The sequence below is a fragment of the Typha angustifolia genome, chromosome 13, assembly GCF_048772165.1.
Source record: "Typha angustifolia cultivar Huaian chromosome 13, ASM4877216v1, whole genome shotgun sequence".
Lineage (NCBI taxonomy): Eukaryota > Viridiplantae > Streptophyta > Magnoliopsida > Poales > Typhaceae > Typha > Typha angustifolia.
The window spans coordinates 13,224,859-13,242,998 of record NC_133251.1 but is presented as its reverse complement, the minus strand read 5'-3'; the positions used below and the strand labels follow the sequence as shown (position 1 = coordinate 13,242,998).

The following is an 18,140-nucleotide window of genomic DNA, read 5'->3' as shown; positions in this document are numbered from 1 at the left end:
TAGATGTGATGGCACCTTATCCCACTCACCACCGTTCACCAAAAAGGTGAGAGAAAACCCTGTTCTAGTTCTAGATGGTGATCCACTGTGCAATACCACTGGCTCACAGTCAATGGCTGCTGCTACGTACGGCCAAGAAGTCGGCGCCGGGGATTGCTCTTCGGCGCCGAGACCGCATCGAGACGCGTGCGCGAAGGGAAAGTGGTGTTTTTTGTCTTGCGAGGAGGAGAGTGAGATATGAAGACGAGGAGGAAGGGGAGGAAGAGTACGGATTCAATACGGAGATCGCAATGCTCGAATCGTACAGTGAGTCGGCTAGAAACGAGGCCTTCCTGGTCCAAGCTACAGTTGACGGTGAAGATGAAATGGTACTCATCTTTAAGGTATATATATATTCCCTTTCTTAATCATTACATTGCATTTCTTCTTCTTCTTCTCGCTTTTTTCTAAGGTTTATTCATATTTTCAGTGTATAATCTAGCCTTTATATTATTAAATGAGAAATGATTGATCTTTTGTCTAATTCATTAGCCTAGACACAAGAGACAAAGTACAAACAACAAGATATGATTGATTTCTTGCTAAACTTCACGATTTTCAAGTTTGTTTGATGCTCTTAATGAAGAATCTAGGTGGGCGTGCAGGGATTCTCATCTTGCTTGAGTTCAAGAACAGCATCAGACCCATCAAGAAGTGTTCTTCCAGCTCGAGCAATGATAAAGTCCATTGATGTGATCAAGGGGCCATTCGATCCCAATAACATTGAGTACCTGGAGCAGGGCTTAGCATGGGAGGCTTTTAGAAGCCGCTTACAGGTTAATAACAAGTCTTAGAGCCTCCTACCTTCCTGTTCTCCTTTACAAAGACTGCATACTTGGATCGATATGTTACTATGTGTATCTCTTTAGGTTTATATCTACTGTGTATCATTTAGCTTGTGCTCGACTGGAAGTTTGATAGAGAAGCAATCACTTCTTTTGTTCTCTGGATTGATGTATACGCAGATAAAATGAAAAAATGAATTAGAAATCATTGGGAAAATAAGGAGAGTGCAAATCACTGTTTACATAATTGTAGAATGAAACGTGAATGATGGCATGCAATTTATGTGGTTGATAGAAGAATGGTCATTATTTTCGCCAAGTCCAAAAGAAATTAAGAGGAATGAGGTTGTCCTGTATCATTTGCTATGAGATTTCCTGTATCACTTGCTTATAATTCCTTTTCACTAATCATTTCCATGCAACCGAGTCGATCTCATCCCTCGCTGATTTGTATAGCTCGAGTCTCTTAGCGATCGCTTCTCTCTTCTCCATCAAAGCTGGGTCCTCATCCAACATTGCACTGAGTTGTTTTTTCTGTATAATGAAAGAAGAAAAAGAAAATCAGATGAAGGGCATCTGTATACTTCTATTAGCACTTGCATATGATCTTGAACTGAATGTTTTGGTTCAGTACTGCAGAATAAATTCTAAAAGATCATGTGGTTTTGCTATCAGTAACGACTTTGTTATCTGAATCTAGGATCACAGAATTGAGTCTGCATGTTATGAGACAAGTAGAATCTTACCGCTTGTAGCCAATATTATCCTGGGAGAAAGTTTAAATTCTTAATCAATTTAATTTCCTCATAGGTCAAAGCAGGGTTAACAGTGGGATCAAACAATGCACTTGGGAACTAACAGATAAGCAAAATTTTGCCAGTTTCCACTAAAAATGTGGTAAAGTAGGCTGAATCAAGTTGATTTTCTCTAAACCTATTTGGATATTCCAGAAATTTGATTGATATAGTTTCTGCCACTTCCGAAAATATCAAAGTTTGCAGTTCCAATTCTAACTCCCTAGATTTACTGTTTAACTTTCGCCTGATTGAATTCTAATAAGTTTCTTCAGAAACTATATATTTAAGCTCAAACTCTCATTTTTTAACTTATTTTTGCATGCATAAAGCTTTTATGAAGCACTCTCTAACATTAAAGGTAACCTTTTCTAGATTATATCTTACAGTCCTAATATAAATAAAATGAATGTCACAAAGGCACAAGTTCTTTTGAGTACGTACCTCCCTGCTCCCTACTTGGACATAAAATTTGTTAAGCAAACACCTCTTTGCTTCTCGGACTTGGCAATGAACAACAGCTTTCGGAATCGTATTCCTCAATGTCTCACATACCATGCCGATATAAGATGAGACATTTGATCCTGAAATGATAAAGAAAAAAAATCATAACTAGGTAAGTTCCATACAACTATGTACTGTTAATATGTACACCACCTGCATTATTCTTTTAGTAAAAAGAAAAAAATGTAAAGATAACTGTTTCTGGTATGTGATGTTCTAACATTTACTGGTAGATAAAGGTTCACTTAACAATATTGATATACAAGTAATAACGTACCAATCCTTCTAAGGTGGTTTTCGTTATATCTGTCCATGGCTGGGGTTGTGTTATTTGAATTTTTATCTGGTTCAGTAGGCAGCTTTCGGAAAAATTCCACCGTAAGATAGCTAGCTTCCATATCAACCAGACGAAGAACTGTTTTCCGGCTATCATCCCGAAATTTTTCTAAGGATTCATTTGCTGCAGCTGCTATGTCAGCTTGAAGAGAGGGGAAACGCTTCAATTCCTGAAAATTGCAAGTGTTTTTTTTTTTTTGTCAAGTAGAATAGGTATATAAATAAATACAAAACAAGGCCTTAACAGATGTAAACAGTTCACTAAATTAATATCTTAAAACATAAACACATATAAAACCTGTTCTAATTTATGCCAATGAACAATTACAAATGCTTCCAGAGAATCTCAGTAAAGATGTATTTCATCTATCAAATCTGATATCCTAGGCATATGCACTTGCTTGAAGTTTAACCAACTGAAGTAGTAGTTAACAACAAACAGTTTAAATAACCACTTCAATATGTATAAATATGTAACCACTAACCATACACAGAGTACAACTGTCTACTATAGTATCAACATAACAAACAGTATTGTCTCAAATAAACTTGCTAACCTCTGTTTCTCCAATAGACTTCCGTACAAGTTCTTTCAAGACAAAATGCACCTAAAAAGATTAATAATGACAAAAAAGAGTATAAGTGATTGTTTTTGGCCATTAAAAGCATGTGATGCTGGTAAAATATGATGAGAATCGAAAGAAAATGCTAATATTGGAACAGGGTTACAGAAATACAAAAATTGACCTGCTTTTCTCATTTAAGAATTTTAACATGTAAGGCACAAAAACAAAGGCAAAAACTAAGTAGCCACAGAAACAAAAACCCAGCAATTGGTAAACCATCAAAACTTAGTGGGTTCTTTTGCATGTATACCCCTCAAAAGCTCCTTATTTATTTGTATACCCTTCTTAATTTGCTATTTATAAAAAACAAAACACTATTAGTCTAATTTGCATACATTACTCTTAATAAAGGCATCTTTGCCTTTCCCTCTATTAATGACATATCAAGCTATTTCCATTTCCGAATGCTGTAAGCTTTACACCATCTCTCCGCTCTCCAGTAAATTAAGCAACAGACATGTGAATGGACGTATCTAAGCATATCTTAAGATATAGCAACATCAAATTTATATCATCTGAACATAATCTCATATAGCTCATAGGTTTGGAAAGTATCAGATCAAGTTAAGTAATGAGATGAACTTATGTTAAAAGAAGTCAAAATAACAGCAAGGATGTGAAGAGATTAGCATACAGCATCAACAGAGGCTTCAGCAGGTCCCTTGAAATAACTTAGGGAGCTATCTATAAGCCTTCTGTATCCTTGCTCAGGAGCAATTAAATGAGGTTGGTAACCATCTGCCTCTGAAATAACTTTCCGAACATTTTGCAAAGAAAGATGCCTATCAAATGGGAGCTTTTTCAGTGCTGCAGGTAACTGGTTATCAAAAACCCCATAAATCCGGTCACCCCCTGGCCGCCTAAAGATAACAAAATAACAAGTTTAGCCATAGTTTAGAAATGCATAGGAAGCATATCGTCAGAGTGATTTGTTACTAGTTTCAGGACTCAAAACTTGCTCAATTACTACTAATTACATGAATAAATATTGCCAACTTATAAAAAAAATAGAGGCTTTATTTACAAGGAATATAAATTAAAAAGAAAATTCACTAAAATTAAAGAGTATGTCTAAGAGATGTCCCATCTAAGGAGATATAATTGTCCTACCCCCATTCATCACTTTCAAAGATCCAGATAGTCAAAAAATGAAAGGGTGTAAGGAACAAAGTGTAGTTTCTTACCCTCCATCAAGATGCTCTTTGAAAACACGGTCAAATGCACGACACATGTCTAATATTATGTAAAGTTGTGCCTGGAGTTATTAACAGAAAAACTAACTTAGAATATCCAAAAGAGAAAGAAGAAGAAAGCATGTTCTTGATTTTACCCCTGCATCATGTCCAATTGGCCTACCCAACCGATCCAACTCTGCTTCAAGTTCATCAATAGTTTTGTTAATTAGCGCGATTATGCTTGGTATTCTTGATCTAATACAAGACTCCAGATGCTGAACCAAAAATGGGAATAAAAAATTAATCAAGATTCATTTAGCTTAAAAATACCTAAGTGAAGCAACAATAACTAAATAGAGACATTTTACCTTAGACAGAAGCTTAGCTAAATATTCTGAGCCCATTTTATGTCCCAAGTGTCCATAATCAGGGCTAGTTGCAAAGTATTCCTGCTCTTTGCGTCGTGCAGCAAGCATGTCAACATTCTTGTTGATATCAGCTTGTGAGCGATTGACAATTCCAACCCAAGGATGCTGCAGACGATAGGATCTTCCTTCGAGAACCTAGAACAAGCTCAAGAACATAATGTAGTCGAGGATCAAATGGTGCACTGCAGAGACAAAGCAAGTGCAGAACTGCAAAAAGTAACCTACATCCAGAGCATTAGTACCCTTGTCCATCAGGTCAAGTTTTGTTAGGACTCCAAAGGTCCTGTCACCTAGAAAAAGAAGGCAAAAGACAACATGAGTAAAGGTTTTAAATTTCAAATAAATTGCTGGAATCTGCATTAAAGTAAAACCTAGCCCAAGCATGCAGGCATGTAACATGACACATACTTTTGGAGAACTAATAATATAAAAGGAATTTTACCTGTAGGATCAACATCCTTTGCAAGCTTTATAGCATCAGATGTAGCTATATCTTGATTGGCAGGGGAAATGGCCAGGATGATGCAATTGGGCTACAGATAGAGACAAACAGCACCATTGAGATATTACAGAAAGTGGAAATAACATTTTGCAAAATAGTTAATAAGGATATAACATCAGTATTTAACTAAATATATGTGCATAAATGAAATCAAGGAACTTCATAATAATATCACGTTATTTTGCCAGCCATAAGGTTGACTTTGAAAAAGAAGTGCATTAAAGTAGGTCAAAAGGAGCTAACTACATGGAGTGGTGTGTAGAAACAGCAACTCTTTCTCTGTTTGCTTAATGTAATCAAAAGACAAGAAACAGGAATACAAAGTAGTTTTCCTGTTTAAGTATTTAACTGATTCTCCAGATCATCATTATGCACCAGGCCATCATGACAGAAGGAGCTAGATTTGTACCTTTTCAACATATGACCGCACCATATTTTCAATATCTTGAACAATAGACTCTGGTTGCCCCTCTGTAAAGACAGTAGTGTATAGATATTGACAGAAATAGACATAACATGATAAAATTAGAAGATAAAAGACATCAGGCCCATTTAGAAGTTACCTATAGCAACCTTTGTCATCCCAGGAAGATCAATAAGTGTTAAGTTAACAACTGCCAAAAAAGAAAAATGTCAAATAAAATATGAAATTCAGGAAAAGTACGGTGCAGCATATTAGCTTATGAACAATCTGAATGACAATGATCAAATCAGAAAATTATCATCCAATTCAGTTGAATCAGTCGCCAATTCGTTGGAACATTCTAACATGTAATAGCATATTGGTAGTGGCACACTCATACAATTATGCCCATCAACTTTTGAAATATTGGTCTCTGATTTGGATCCTGAGTTGGCATTTTTTGCTGTTCCATTTTCAGGTTTTGACAGAAAATATCTCAAAATAAGTTTTCCAAAGTCTGGAAAAAATATAGAATCTAGAAAAGTGGTCAGAGCATAATTTCATGACATATTAATATTACAAAGCCATGTTCATCGTTGCCTAACAATTAGCAGTTAAGGCACTACGTAATTACAAATACTGACCATGTGGAGAATATATGCTCAAGTGGATGGGGATATTGGATATATGTCTTGACTTCCCAGTTATGCGATCAGTTTCATCTTGAATCTCCTTCCTGACAGCAGCTGCAAGTACATAGAAGGTTCAAGATCAAATTTTACAGACATACCATCTAAGTAAAGTGGAATAGAAGAATAAACTTCCTTATACGCCTTCTAAACCAAGCTATTCAAATCCTTATTAACATAAAGGCAAAGGACACCCAAATGTCAGGAAAATAAGTAGTTCATGGCATAGCACTTTCACAATATTCCAAATTCAATTTATCTTAGTATTTTAATTTTGAAACACACAGGTGCTTCACTAGATATGTAGCAAAAAGTTAGATAAATTCTTATGTTACGTATTAGCTAAAATCTGTCCTCATTGTCAAAATAATCATGATCCTTGACTTCAGAAAAGTATGGGTCACTCTAATGTAGAGAACCTTTCTTGTGAACCTTGATCCAACGAGGCATCACAGATCAAATTAAAACCTATAACCAATCACCACTTCTGAGTATCATTGCCAAAAGTTGTCACTCCACAAATTCTATATGGTACTCTCCAGTTTCATATCAATACTATCCTACTGAAATAGCAAAAAGATGATAGCTGATCCAATCAATAAACCTGCTAATTGGTCAATGGCATGCAATCATGAAACAAGCTTTTGCCCACTTAAGTCTTGCACCAGATCTACCAGATGATGATAAAGAAATACCAACCAAAATAAAGATCTTGTCTTACCAAAGTCGGAAAATCTCTTCCTCGGGGCATGTAGGAACTCCGCATACTCCTGACCTCCATCAGTCTTGTGCAGCTGCAATACCAATGGCCTCCTCGTCACGATACCTTAACAGTTTATCCCAAATCAAGTCACAAACCCAGTCCATAAACCGAAGGAGTATTTCACGCAAACACCATAAAAGCAAATACCGATACTTTAAATTCCAATCTAAATTGAAAAGGCATCTCTCCCATCCACATTACCAGATCCTCGAGGCAAGAAATCCCTCCCGACAATGCTCTCCAACACGGACGATTTCCCGGAGCTCTGAGATCACAAGAAAAATACATAAATATCAGAAAGGTGCAAACTTTGGCCGAATCCAAGAAGACCAAGACGTCGGTATGCAATAAAATTTGGCAACGGATACAGATCCGATGATCTTTTATGCTTTCCATACCTGTCCGCCGACGACGGCGACGGAGGGGAGCGCCTCCCAAAGAGAGCCTTCGCCGCCGTGGTCACCCAAGACAGTGCAGGCCCTCTGTATACGGTTCACGAGGCCGATCAAGCTCTCCATGGTCGCCATTGCGGAGGAGCAGATCAACCGAGGGATCGATCGAGTCGTAAGACGGGGATGAGAAATATGGGATCCAGATCGAGATCGAGATCGAGGTAGGGAAAGGGAGATGAAAACTAAAATAACGGTTTGGGGGTCGATTTCTGAAACCAACGTTGCTACGCTTACCAAATAATGCTCTACTTGAACGTGACATCTTGTTGGTATGACTTGCAAATCACGAGTGATGTCGCTTTATTGCAAATCCCACCGATCAGACGGCTAAGATTGTCCGTCATATAATCCTCATCAAAATCGTCGGATGTGCATGATCGATATCTTTATACATATTTTGCAAGAATAGATTATACTTAATCTATTTCACATCAGAGCTAGCATATTTATCTACCTAGCAAACATCTTTATCTAACCTACGAATCAATTACAAGATTATGAACAACTAAAAAAAGGGTACAAATCCTTCGAAAAAAAGACTCCTGCATGTTAATTGATGCTGTATGTTAGGTTACTCTGTTTCGAAAATTGTCTATAAATATGTAAGAAATTTGAATAATTGAACACATATTTGTGGTACATTAGTAATGCCGTTGATGAGAAAGAATTAATTCTTCTGTGCACATAAATATTGCATCATTAGCCACTGGTAGCCACCGGTGTGACAATCTTAGTCCTATGCAGACAATAGCTTGAGGAAAGTTGTGGAAGGCTATGGCATTAAATTGTGGGGAGTAAAAATTTATATACGCTGAAATGAAAAACGTTTTATATAAAATCTGATTTGCTATATGAACTACTATGAGGGAAAATTAGTTATTCTTAAAAAGAAAAATTAGACTTATTTAGGAAAACAATTGTTACGTAAATTATGGATAGAAAGAATATGCATGAGACTTAGCACGGAGTAAGTTGTGGACGCCCGTTTCTGAAGGCATTGACTCGGTTAATAACACCATGAGCTTGTCACGTCTTGACCCACTCCACCTGAATGAATAATGGCAGCTCTAATCATCTCCGGAGTTTTTGACCAAAATATGATAGGAGTAACAAATTTTCTGTTAAATAATATAGTGAAATCGTTATCTCCGACAGCGATTTTTAATTATTTCATCTGTAAAAAAAAAATAAAAAATAAAGACAATAATTTTTCTACCAATTTTTCAGTATATTAAAAACAACTAAAAATCGCTGTCTAAAACTGTAATTTTACTGTAGTAATAGTTTAAACAATGATCTAGTTTGATAAATAATTTATATTGTAGTAATATTTTAGTGAAAAACTCATCATCTCAGTTTGGAACTTGAATCTCTCCATCTGATCATCTATAGACTATGTATGGGCACTTCAAATTTTTTACTTGTTTGATCCATTTTGTGAGAGGTTTGAACAGTAATACCGAACCTAAGCATGACCAACAAGAGAAATTAGTGGCAATTCTTTATTGGAAAAGAAATCCGAATATGCTTATTGTTATTCTCTACATCATTGCATTAAAGAGAGAAAATTTCGCCATTTGCAACACATCTGCATCAGAGGCGAATCTAATCAACTCGTAGTACAACAAGAACAGATAGGGTTAAATAAGCGTAGCAGATCCAGTACTAGAGATTTCCAACTGGAATCCTGCCCCCAAGGAAGCAGAACATTACATAAGAAAACTAAGAGAAAGCAAGACACTGCAACAGGAACGATAGAGCTACCTATGAAGAGGGATTCCCCTTCCATGATTCTCCACTAAGTTCTTCCGGCCAGAAGGAATCTTGATATCTAACTACTGCTGATAATTTTATGGCGAGTAGAAGGGTAAAAATTTTGCTTCCTACTCACTGCATTAAAAGCCGGAATGTTTCGTTGGTCATCTCAGATGTATACTCGTACCCAAGATTGTTGGCTTGAGTCAGGAATTCATCCATTTCCTCTTTTGGGACCTGGATACCAACTAGTACATTTGCCCCCGCTTCGCCCTACAAAGAGAACAGATCAACAATTGAGCAAAATGAGTTTACTACTATTTACATTCCAAATGAGATAATAGCAAATAGTTAGAACTATTTCTCTTTCCAATGAATTGAGTTGAGTCTCTCCATTCCTTTAGTTGATGATTGAAATTTAATTAAAAGAATGGCAGAACTATTTCAGCTTTTAATAGCATCTTTAAGTTGTCGGAAGGGATGTTAGCTGATTAAAGCTGAAAGAAGAACTTAATGATGATTTTCTCTAAATAGAAGAAATAAGATGACAAAAAAGTGACGAACCTGTGCTCGATAATGGAAGAGACTGATGTTCCAGCGTGGACTAAAGGCATCCAAGAATTTCATAAGAGTACCTGGTCTTTCAGGAAAAATGAAGCGATAAAGGAGCTCGTCTTGGACATTTGACCTGCCTCCCATCTAAAATTGCAACGGAATGAAAATCAGTTAGTACAACTTTCTGAAAGCCAAGGAACAAAATGTCTAACATGTAAGAGATTAATTTCAAATTTTCAATAGAGCAAGCTCTCTTGAAAAATTTGTGATAGATATTTTATTCAGAACAGAAGCTGATGATCTTGAATAGACGTCTGTAATTACAGATATACATAATAAAAACAGAGATTGAAGAATCAAGATTTTGGTGATCCAAAAAGATCATTATTTGGACTTTTTTTATAGTTCATAAATAGTGGAACATGTTAACAGCATAGATCTTCAATGTGTCTGGATAATGATTTGGATTAAAAGGACTTCAAGTCACCAACAGTTCAGAAAGAATAACACTCATTTAATTCATGACCAAAGTGTGCATATTCATGTGTCTATGTGTACTTGCATGCGTTTCCGCGTGTGACGGCGTCTTCCAGTTCATGTGTGTTCGGAGATAATCCAGTGCAAAATGCTATCAACGATTTGAAGAAAAACTTGGCTTAAATTATAGTATCTTGCTTGCCAATGCATGTGCTTTTTCTAACATAACTTATCAAAATATGCCATATATTAATGAGTCTAAAGGTACTCAGACATAATCATGTCTAGAAATCATAAAACAATAACTAAGAGAAGGTAAATGAATATAGAGTCAGGCATGTACAGAGGTGAATATGGGTGTATAACTCACAGGAAGTTACACTGATTGGATTTTAATATTCATAATTTCTGTATGACATAGTGATGGTAGTCGTCTTGCTGGTCTCTACAAATGATCGAGAATGAAATATAAACTTCAAAGTCTATTGTGTATCACATCCTTACCTATGAAGGAGGTTAATATATTCTGATGGTTAGCACTTGGTTGTGCTCAATAATTCTGAGAGTATTTGCATGTGTAATATATACATGAAAACCATGTCTAGCATGTCCAATTCCAGAATAAGTCATACACAAGGCCCTAGCTGACATGCTCCAGGAGATTCCAATGAAAGCATTAAGCAAAACTCGCAGTAACCATAAACAGTAAGCCAGTAAAAGATTTAAATCATCATCAAGGAAGACATAACTTTGAGAGATGCATATTTAAATGAACCATAAGATAGAAAACAATAACAGGAAAAGTTGATAAAAGAAAATCAACAACATACAAAGTATCGGAGATGATCCTTTGCCAAGTCATCATTAGTAAGATTTAAAGTTTGGAGCTGCGCAGATTTCATCCGCTCCATCATTGTCCTAAGCTCACTGTCAGTATAAACCCCAACACTGCAATAGCAGATGCCAAAAATTTCAATATAATAAGGACTTGCATACCCAGATACTGGATTCACAATGTACAAAGGGCATTGATCACATACAGATTACTAAAAGGAAGCTATAAAAGATGAAAGAAAGGTGAACTTCTAAATGAAATAAGGAACTAGAAAGATCACTCTATTTCCGCTACTGCAATATGAGCAAGAACTCAAGTTGTACTAGCCTGTAAAGAACAAGAGCATTTTTTTTGCGTAAATCATATCTGTACTTGAACTCCGTAATATTCATATGGCCAACCTGCAGGATCATTTAAAGTAAATAATCAACAATTCATATTACTTATCCTAATGCACACAAAGTAAAAAATATTATAACATACCAGGTGAGCAAAATTTTTAAAGCTTCCAGGTTCTTCTGGTAGAATGGTTGCTAAAACAGCCTCTCGTTTTCGACCAACATCAGCAAGTTCAGTTACCAACCTCAACCGATCAAAGTTCATGTTTGCCCCACTTGTTATTGCAACAACTGTTTCACCTTTTAATCCATAGTATTTGCAGTACGCTTCTGCCCCAGCAAGAGAAAGGGCACCAGCTGGTTCTAAAATGCTCCTTTTCTCCTCAAACATATCCTGCACATGAACCTCAAAAAGTCTGTCTTCTTCCCATTCCATCTTCAAGGAAAGTAGCAACAAGAGGGCGATCATGGTAAAAAAACCAAAGAAATATGGTTGACACATTCCATCGTAAAGTCTATCAGTTCCCATGGATCTAGCTTTTAGCATTTTCAAGCCAAGACTAATGGAAACTAAGCCTCCAAGAAAATTCATTTTACCATCTTTCAACATAGTTTTCAAAATACGAAATATTCTGGGAGAAATAAAAGAATCAATGAAAGAAAAGTAGGATCACACAATCTACTATTTCACATTGCCCTATAGCCTAATCAAACTAGTCCAACTTGGAGAAGAAACACATTAGGAAGACCCTCTTAGTGAAAATCTAATAAGATTTATTAAACAGCAAATTTGTTGCCCAATTTACAGACTCCAAGATGAGCAAACTGGATTGATAAGTATTTTATTTGGATATGATGCAGAAAATCATAAATTGGTGCAATAAAATTCAAAAATGTACCTTTATAGATGCACAGATAGCATCACGACTAACAAGAACAACCCCATCTACTAGCTCCCTGCATAAGCGAAATGTCTCTTCTCCAACTACTTTAACAGCCACACCATCTGCAAACCCTCCCACGTGCTCTAGCATGACCCTCTGGCCATGATATAAAGACAATGCCATGGCATTTGCATCGGAGGGTTCTACTCCAATTATCTTAACCTGTGAAAAAAGCCTTTGATTAACTCATGAGCTTTCTTTAACAACAAACATATATTATCATTCACTTGCAAATTTAGTAAACTAAAAAGGAAATGTGATAATGAATTTCCCAGAGATGTTTTTCAGGAATCACTAACCATCTAACCAAAGTAAAGAAAAGATCAAAAGAAAAAAAGTTGTGCAATTTAATAACCTAATTAGGCAATAAGTGATAAGAGAACATAAAAGAAAATTTGTAGCTTGACTGTTATTCTTTGAACAAGTAGGAAATTCTCACAGTTGTCATTCCTCCAAATGAGGAAAAAACAACAAATAAAGTTACAAGTTTCCATCAAATCAATATAATAACTGACACTAATATAGTCATCCAGTTCATGCGTACACAGGTAGACACACATACACCCAGAGAGGGAGAGAAAATGAGTGAGAAAAATAATTATGTGGTATGTGACTATGTATTGTCTAAAAACATAGTGGTAATAACCAGAAATTAATGGGGAAAAAACTTTCCTCCTCGTGAGGAACCCGTTGATACCTCATGTAGTACCATTGTGGCTTAGTAGCGGATAGTGCACACCATCATGACCATTGGCCATAGATGGTGTGGTTCTGGCCTTCTCGCTGCCGGTCACCTCAGCCGACTTCTTACATCTCGTTGGGTCAACTTATTGGTGAGGAATGTCTTGGTCTTGGTGTTGCTGCAACAACCTTCCTCTTTCTCCTCATCATTGACAACGGTTATTGCCGCAACAATCTTCCTCTTCCTCCTCATCATGGCTCCCTTTCAGGAAGATGGTGCTAGCTTGATTCCGACCCAAATTGTGTTACGATCAAGTTAGGTGAGCAAGTCGGTCGGGCCAAAGGAGAGCCTAACCCAACTTGTTGATTTGGAAGGGTTGTGGACTAGCCGTAGCCTAACCTAATTTGGTTTTGGATTGGGCCTTGGGCACAACTCATTTGTTGTGTTGTGGACTGCGGTTTAAACCACAGCCCATCCCAAGTAATTGGGCTTCAAATTAGCCCAAACTGAATTAGTCATAATTTTAAGAGTTTTACTTACTGTTAAATTAAAATCTAATTTTTCTTCTGGATAAAGGGGTAGAATTTTCTTTCTACCTAGGTAAGTAATTCGAGTTATCCTGCATAGACCGCAAGTGGATTCACTTAGTTTTACTCAGCACCGTATTTTACAAAACTATGTGTATATACTTGGCATGAATTATTATATTCTGTTTGTGTCATTTTATCTTTAGTAGAATGTTATATTTTGTGAAATACTATTCTTCATGCAAATTTCTAGTATATTGATTATGAGTATCTAACAAAATATAAATTATAAATAGGTATGCCTTTGAGAACAGTCACAGGCCAAAATGAAAGTTTTCTTATTACAATAATCCATTTATGTGACTCTGGCAATGTTAGGACACAATCACAGACTGGATCAAAATCCCTCTATGTTAACTTCCAATATCTCTTAACAATTAAATGAAAAAACAAGGTGTGTTTATTACTCAGTGTCAAACTAAATCAGCTACAAGAAAAAAAAAACTCGAGTATCATCTTGAAGGTGCCTTCTAGTTGATATGAATCTATAGACACAGACACAAGAAATAGAAATATTATATTGATTGCGATCGAGAGGTTCCATATTATGAAATTTAAGCATACTATCATTTTAATAGTCGCACTATTATTACTCGTGGCCTATTATTCTTGTTATGAGCATGCTTGGTTTTATCCTTGTATTACAAATTGTTGAACTTTGATTTTTCAATCATGCTTTATGGATTATGATTTTCACTTATTATTATATCTATATATAATAGTTTCACCCTTTGAGTTAAAAATTATTAGCTTATAAAACTCTCTTAATATTTTTAGATGATGATTGATATGGCGAATGAATGTAGTGTATTAGGACTTTTTATCTCTACTTAGGACTATGGGTTTTGTTGTTTCGTTACAATAGTTATTTCTATATTATTTTGGAATGCATTTATTGTCTAACTTTGGACTTTGTTATTACACTTTAGAATTTTATTAATTAACTTGGACTTATTTATATGAATTTAGTTCTTTTATTGTTTAGCTTTAAGGAAGTAAATGTTTAGGGCTACCTATATCTCACTCTATTGGGGTATATGGTTGAAAATGACATAGTGGTCATCCAAAGTCTAAAACAGAAATTGAATACAAAGTTCACTGTCATTTTGCACATTGAAAATATCAAGTGGTAAGTGTAAGCTTAAAGAATATGTTGGAAGAATCACAAGTAAATCAATAAGAGGTGTATGTAATATAATAGTATTGACGTCTCATGTCTTTTGAAATAAAGTTCCTCAAGGATCCATAAATTGCCTTTTGTAATCAAGTTGTTATAAGGTCATCACTATAAGCTCAATTATTGAGTTCTACTAGTCCATGCCAAAGGTCATAGTTCAATTCCTCCACGGGCATTAGGATTGATATTTGGTGAATTTTTCACTAAACATTATATGTGCATGATTTGGATCCATTGGCCCACTTTTTGAGAGGATTAGCTAAATTGTCCAACATATTTATCAAAGAGGGCTAGCCACTTTGTTTCGCTTATGATTAGCCTATAAGCGTAAATTGTTGTGCCGATCGGCATGGGTTGTATAAGCTTTTCTTAATCTCATGGAGGACCCGGAAAAGTTATGTCATTGCATGGAGAAAAAAGAGAGACTCAACTGCCATTGCTAGATTTTTTGAAGCTTCAAATCCTGTAGAGAAAAAAAAATGGGAAGAAGATGAGAAAGTTAAAGGATATTGGATAGTGGATATAATCCATTATTATAAGTCACTACTCATTAATATATCACTTAAGTTAGGACCCATTATCTCTCAAGTTAGAATTCATCAATATATCACTTGAGTTAGAATCCATTATCACTTAAAGTTAGGTTTCGTCAAGAAAGTTACACTCATCGTCTTCTTCCATTTTCTATGGCTGAGGAAACCTAGGAGAGGGGAAAGCAAAGGCGATTGTCTTCTTCCCCTCTTCTCCTCTCTTCTTCCTCTTTCTTCTCCTCTCTCCTTTCCTTTTCTTCTCCTCTCTCCCATCCTTTTCTTCTTCTTTTCTTAGCCGTGATGGTTGTGCCATGCATCCACATGCATCGTGCCAACAACAAGGCAATCCTTGCCTATAGGCTCATGTTCTATCAAAATTGAGTTGCTATACTATTAAGAAACAAATATTTTAGTTAAGGAAGAGCATTTAGAAACACAATGACAAAAGGATATTATCAGCACATTATGCAATCTGAGAGTAATAGAAAATCTTAACAGGTTAAAGATTTTACTCTCTTTTCATAGTCCTGGTAGTGAGACTTGCAAACATGGAGTGGGATTAAGTGACTAACACAAAGAGACAGAATATCACTCTGATTCACTTGCAGCAACAACTCTAAAATTTCATATGAGTGAGAAAATAATTTTAGGTCTTTTGTCATGCAAATGATGCAGATCATGTAAACGCCACAGACAATTTTGAAACAAGATGATCAAAGAACACAAACCTCTGGGCGAACTCGTTTTACATAAGCCGCAATTCCTGCAATTAATCCGCCACCTCCTACTGGTACAAATATTGCATGTAATGGACCTTTCAATTGACGAATAATTTCCATTCCAACTGTTCCCTGACCCGTGATAACATCAGGATGATCAAAAGGAGGTATGAATGTGCGGCCTTCCTGTTCACCACGTTGTTTGGCATATGACTGTGCTTCATCATATGAATCCCCCTTGAGAACCACTGTAGCACCTAATCGCTCAACTGATCGCCACTGAATTAATACGGAGAGTTTGATAAGGCATAGAAGAATAAAAGTTAAAAAGAAAATCGAAGGCCTCTATTATACTAAAAAGAAATGGTCGTCTACTGAGCAACAAACCTTAATTTCTGGTGTTGTTACTGGCATCACGATAACAGCATCACAATCCAACTTCTGAGCAGCCAATGCAACTCCTTGAGCATGGTTTCCAGCAGATGAGCAGATAACACCCCTGTCCAACTGCTCCCTAGAAAGCTTGGCCATCATATTATAAGCTCCTCGCAACTTGAACGAAAAGACCTAGATGTTTAATAAAAAACAAAAGTCACTCTCTTGTCATAAAGCTTTTAGTGTGACACGATACTAGTATGTTGCAGCAAAAGTCACTCTCTTGTCATCCACTACATTTGTGTCACACCAAACAACATATCTGTAGGAGAAAATAAGGGGAAATAAGATGTATGGCAGCCAAGAGAGGTAGTAAAAAATTGCACCTTAGCTTCTCATGATTTCACAGCATACATAAACATATTCCGAGAACCACTCTAATGAAAAATGGAAGAAATGAAGATAAATTGCAGCTTAATTATAGTTGGGAACAAATGAGAAAAAAGAGACTATATATACATAGTTAATGAATCAATATTAACCGCACTTGAAACGAAATAACAAAAGCAGAAAGGAAAATAATGCAGATTTTGTGTTTTGTCTACCAACTATGATTCAAATGCAGCCACTACGTTGTTATCCACACCTAGAAGAAACATGCAATATTTTCTTTAGTAGAATAGCAGCAATCAATTCATAAAAAGCAAATTTAAATAAGAAGAGAACGAAAAGATTGTTGTACACCAGAGAAAAGAATAACTAAATTCGTGCATTAGCAGACAAGATTAAAAAATTCGTGCATTTGGCAACCAAAGATGATACAGAACACCGCGAAACAACTATAAATCGGTAAAAAAAAAATTTCAGATTAGCACCCCAGTAACACTAACAAATCCACTTGACGAAAAGAGGGAAACAATCTCTGCAACATAATCACCAATGAAGAAACTCCAGATTCTAAGCACCATAAAACCATCGCCTTTGAACCCAGTAGGAAGAGCTTCCCTATTTTATATCAAATAGCACCCAAACAATAAATTTTAAAACAGATCCCTATGAAATATTCGACGTAAGAGAAAAGGAATTACAGGCTGCAAGTCCTCCCTCTTGAGCCAGAAATTGACCCCGAGCCTCTCCGACAGTTTCGGCGCAATCTGAAGCGGCGACTCGATCGCTACATCATAAACCCTCGACGATAGAACATTCGTCAGGTACTCCATCGGATTAAGCACTCCATTGCCCTCAACCTCCGGCGGCGCCGCCGTCCTCTCCGACACGCCTCCAAGGTAGCCGCTTTCGTACTGCAACGAATCGGCCGACACCCTCTTCAAAACAAGCGCGGGAGGAGAAGACGATGAGGTGGTGATAGTGGTGGAGACCGCCGCCGCCTCCGCCTCGAGACGCGTGGAGGCGGAGGCGACGGCCGTCAACGCCGGCCGCCTTCCGCCGCTGAATCGGATGCGGAAGGTGGAAGTCGCGCGTGGCGGCGCGATGAGGGAGGGGCGGGAGAAGGCGGCGGCGGCCTCCATTAAGTCGTGGCGGCAAGGAGAGGAGGAAGGAGGAGGGATTGCTTCGTCGTCGTGGTCACGAGTGGAGAAATGCAGCACATTATAGATTGACTTGGGTCGGGTTCGGAAAGGGACTCGCCGGTTTTTTTCATTTTTTTTCTT

At 36.8% G+C, this 18,140-nt stretch overlaps 3 protein-coding genes across 3 annotated transcripts; 1 reads left to right on the top strand and 2 right to left on the bottom strand.

Annotated features, from left to right (window-relative positions):
- On the top strand, positions 1-985 carry LOC140774309 (uncharacterized). Its single transcript, XM_073117248.1, has 2 exons — positions 1-383; positions 645-985. The coding sequence occupies exons 1-2, from the start codon at positions 75-77 to the stop codon at positions 831-833; spliced, it is 498 nt and encodes a 165-aa protein (XP_072973349.1). The 5' UTR covers positions 1-74; the 3' UTR covers positions 834-985.
- A 25-nt stretch (positions 986-1,010) lies between these two features.
- Positions 1,011-7,732, bottom strand: LOC140774308 (phragmoplastin DRP1C-like). Its single transcript, XM_073117247.1, has 16 exons — positions 7,443-7,732; positions 7,246-7,309; positions 7,003-7,107; positions 6,237-6,338; positions 5,753-5,803; positions 5,599-5,660; positions 5,130-5,220; positions 4,913-4,977; positions 4,628-4,822; positions 4,415-4,534; positions 4,269-4,339; positions 3,719-3,944; positions 3,016-3,066; positions 2,400-2,628; positions 2,063-2,202; positions 1,011-1,358 (listed from the first exon to the last, which is right to left on the bottom strand). Exons 1-16 carry the CDS (start codon positions 7,569-7,571, stop codon positions 1,233-1,235), a joined length of 1,827 nt encoding a protein of 608 aa, XP_072973348.1. The 5' UTR covers positions 7,572-7,732; the 3' UTR covers positions 1,011-1,232.
- A 1,236-nt stretch (positions 7,733-8,968) lies between these two features.
- Positions 8,969-18,078, bottom strand: LOC140773450 (threonine dehydratase 1 biosynthetic, chloroplastic). The gene is made up of 9 exons (XM_073116011.1): positions 17,559-18,078; positions 16,483-16,662; positions 16,105-16,374; positions 12,356-12,562; positions 11,602-11,850; positions 11,446-11,519; positions 11,114-11,231; positions 9,816-9,950; positions 8,969-9,524 (listed from the first exon to the last, which is right to left on the bottom strand). Exons 1-9 carry the CDS (start codon positions 17,997-17,999, stop codon positions 9,384-9,386), a joined length of 1,815 nt encoding a protein of 604 aa, XP_072972112.1. The 5' UTR covers positions 18,000-18,078; the 3' UTR covers positions 8,969-9,383.
- Between the last annotated feature and the right edge of the window lie 62 nt (positions 18,079-18,140).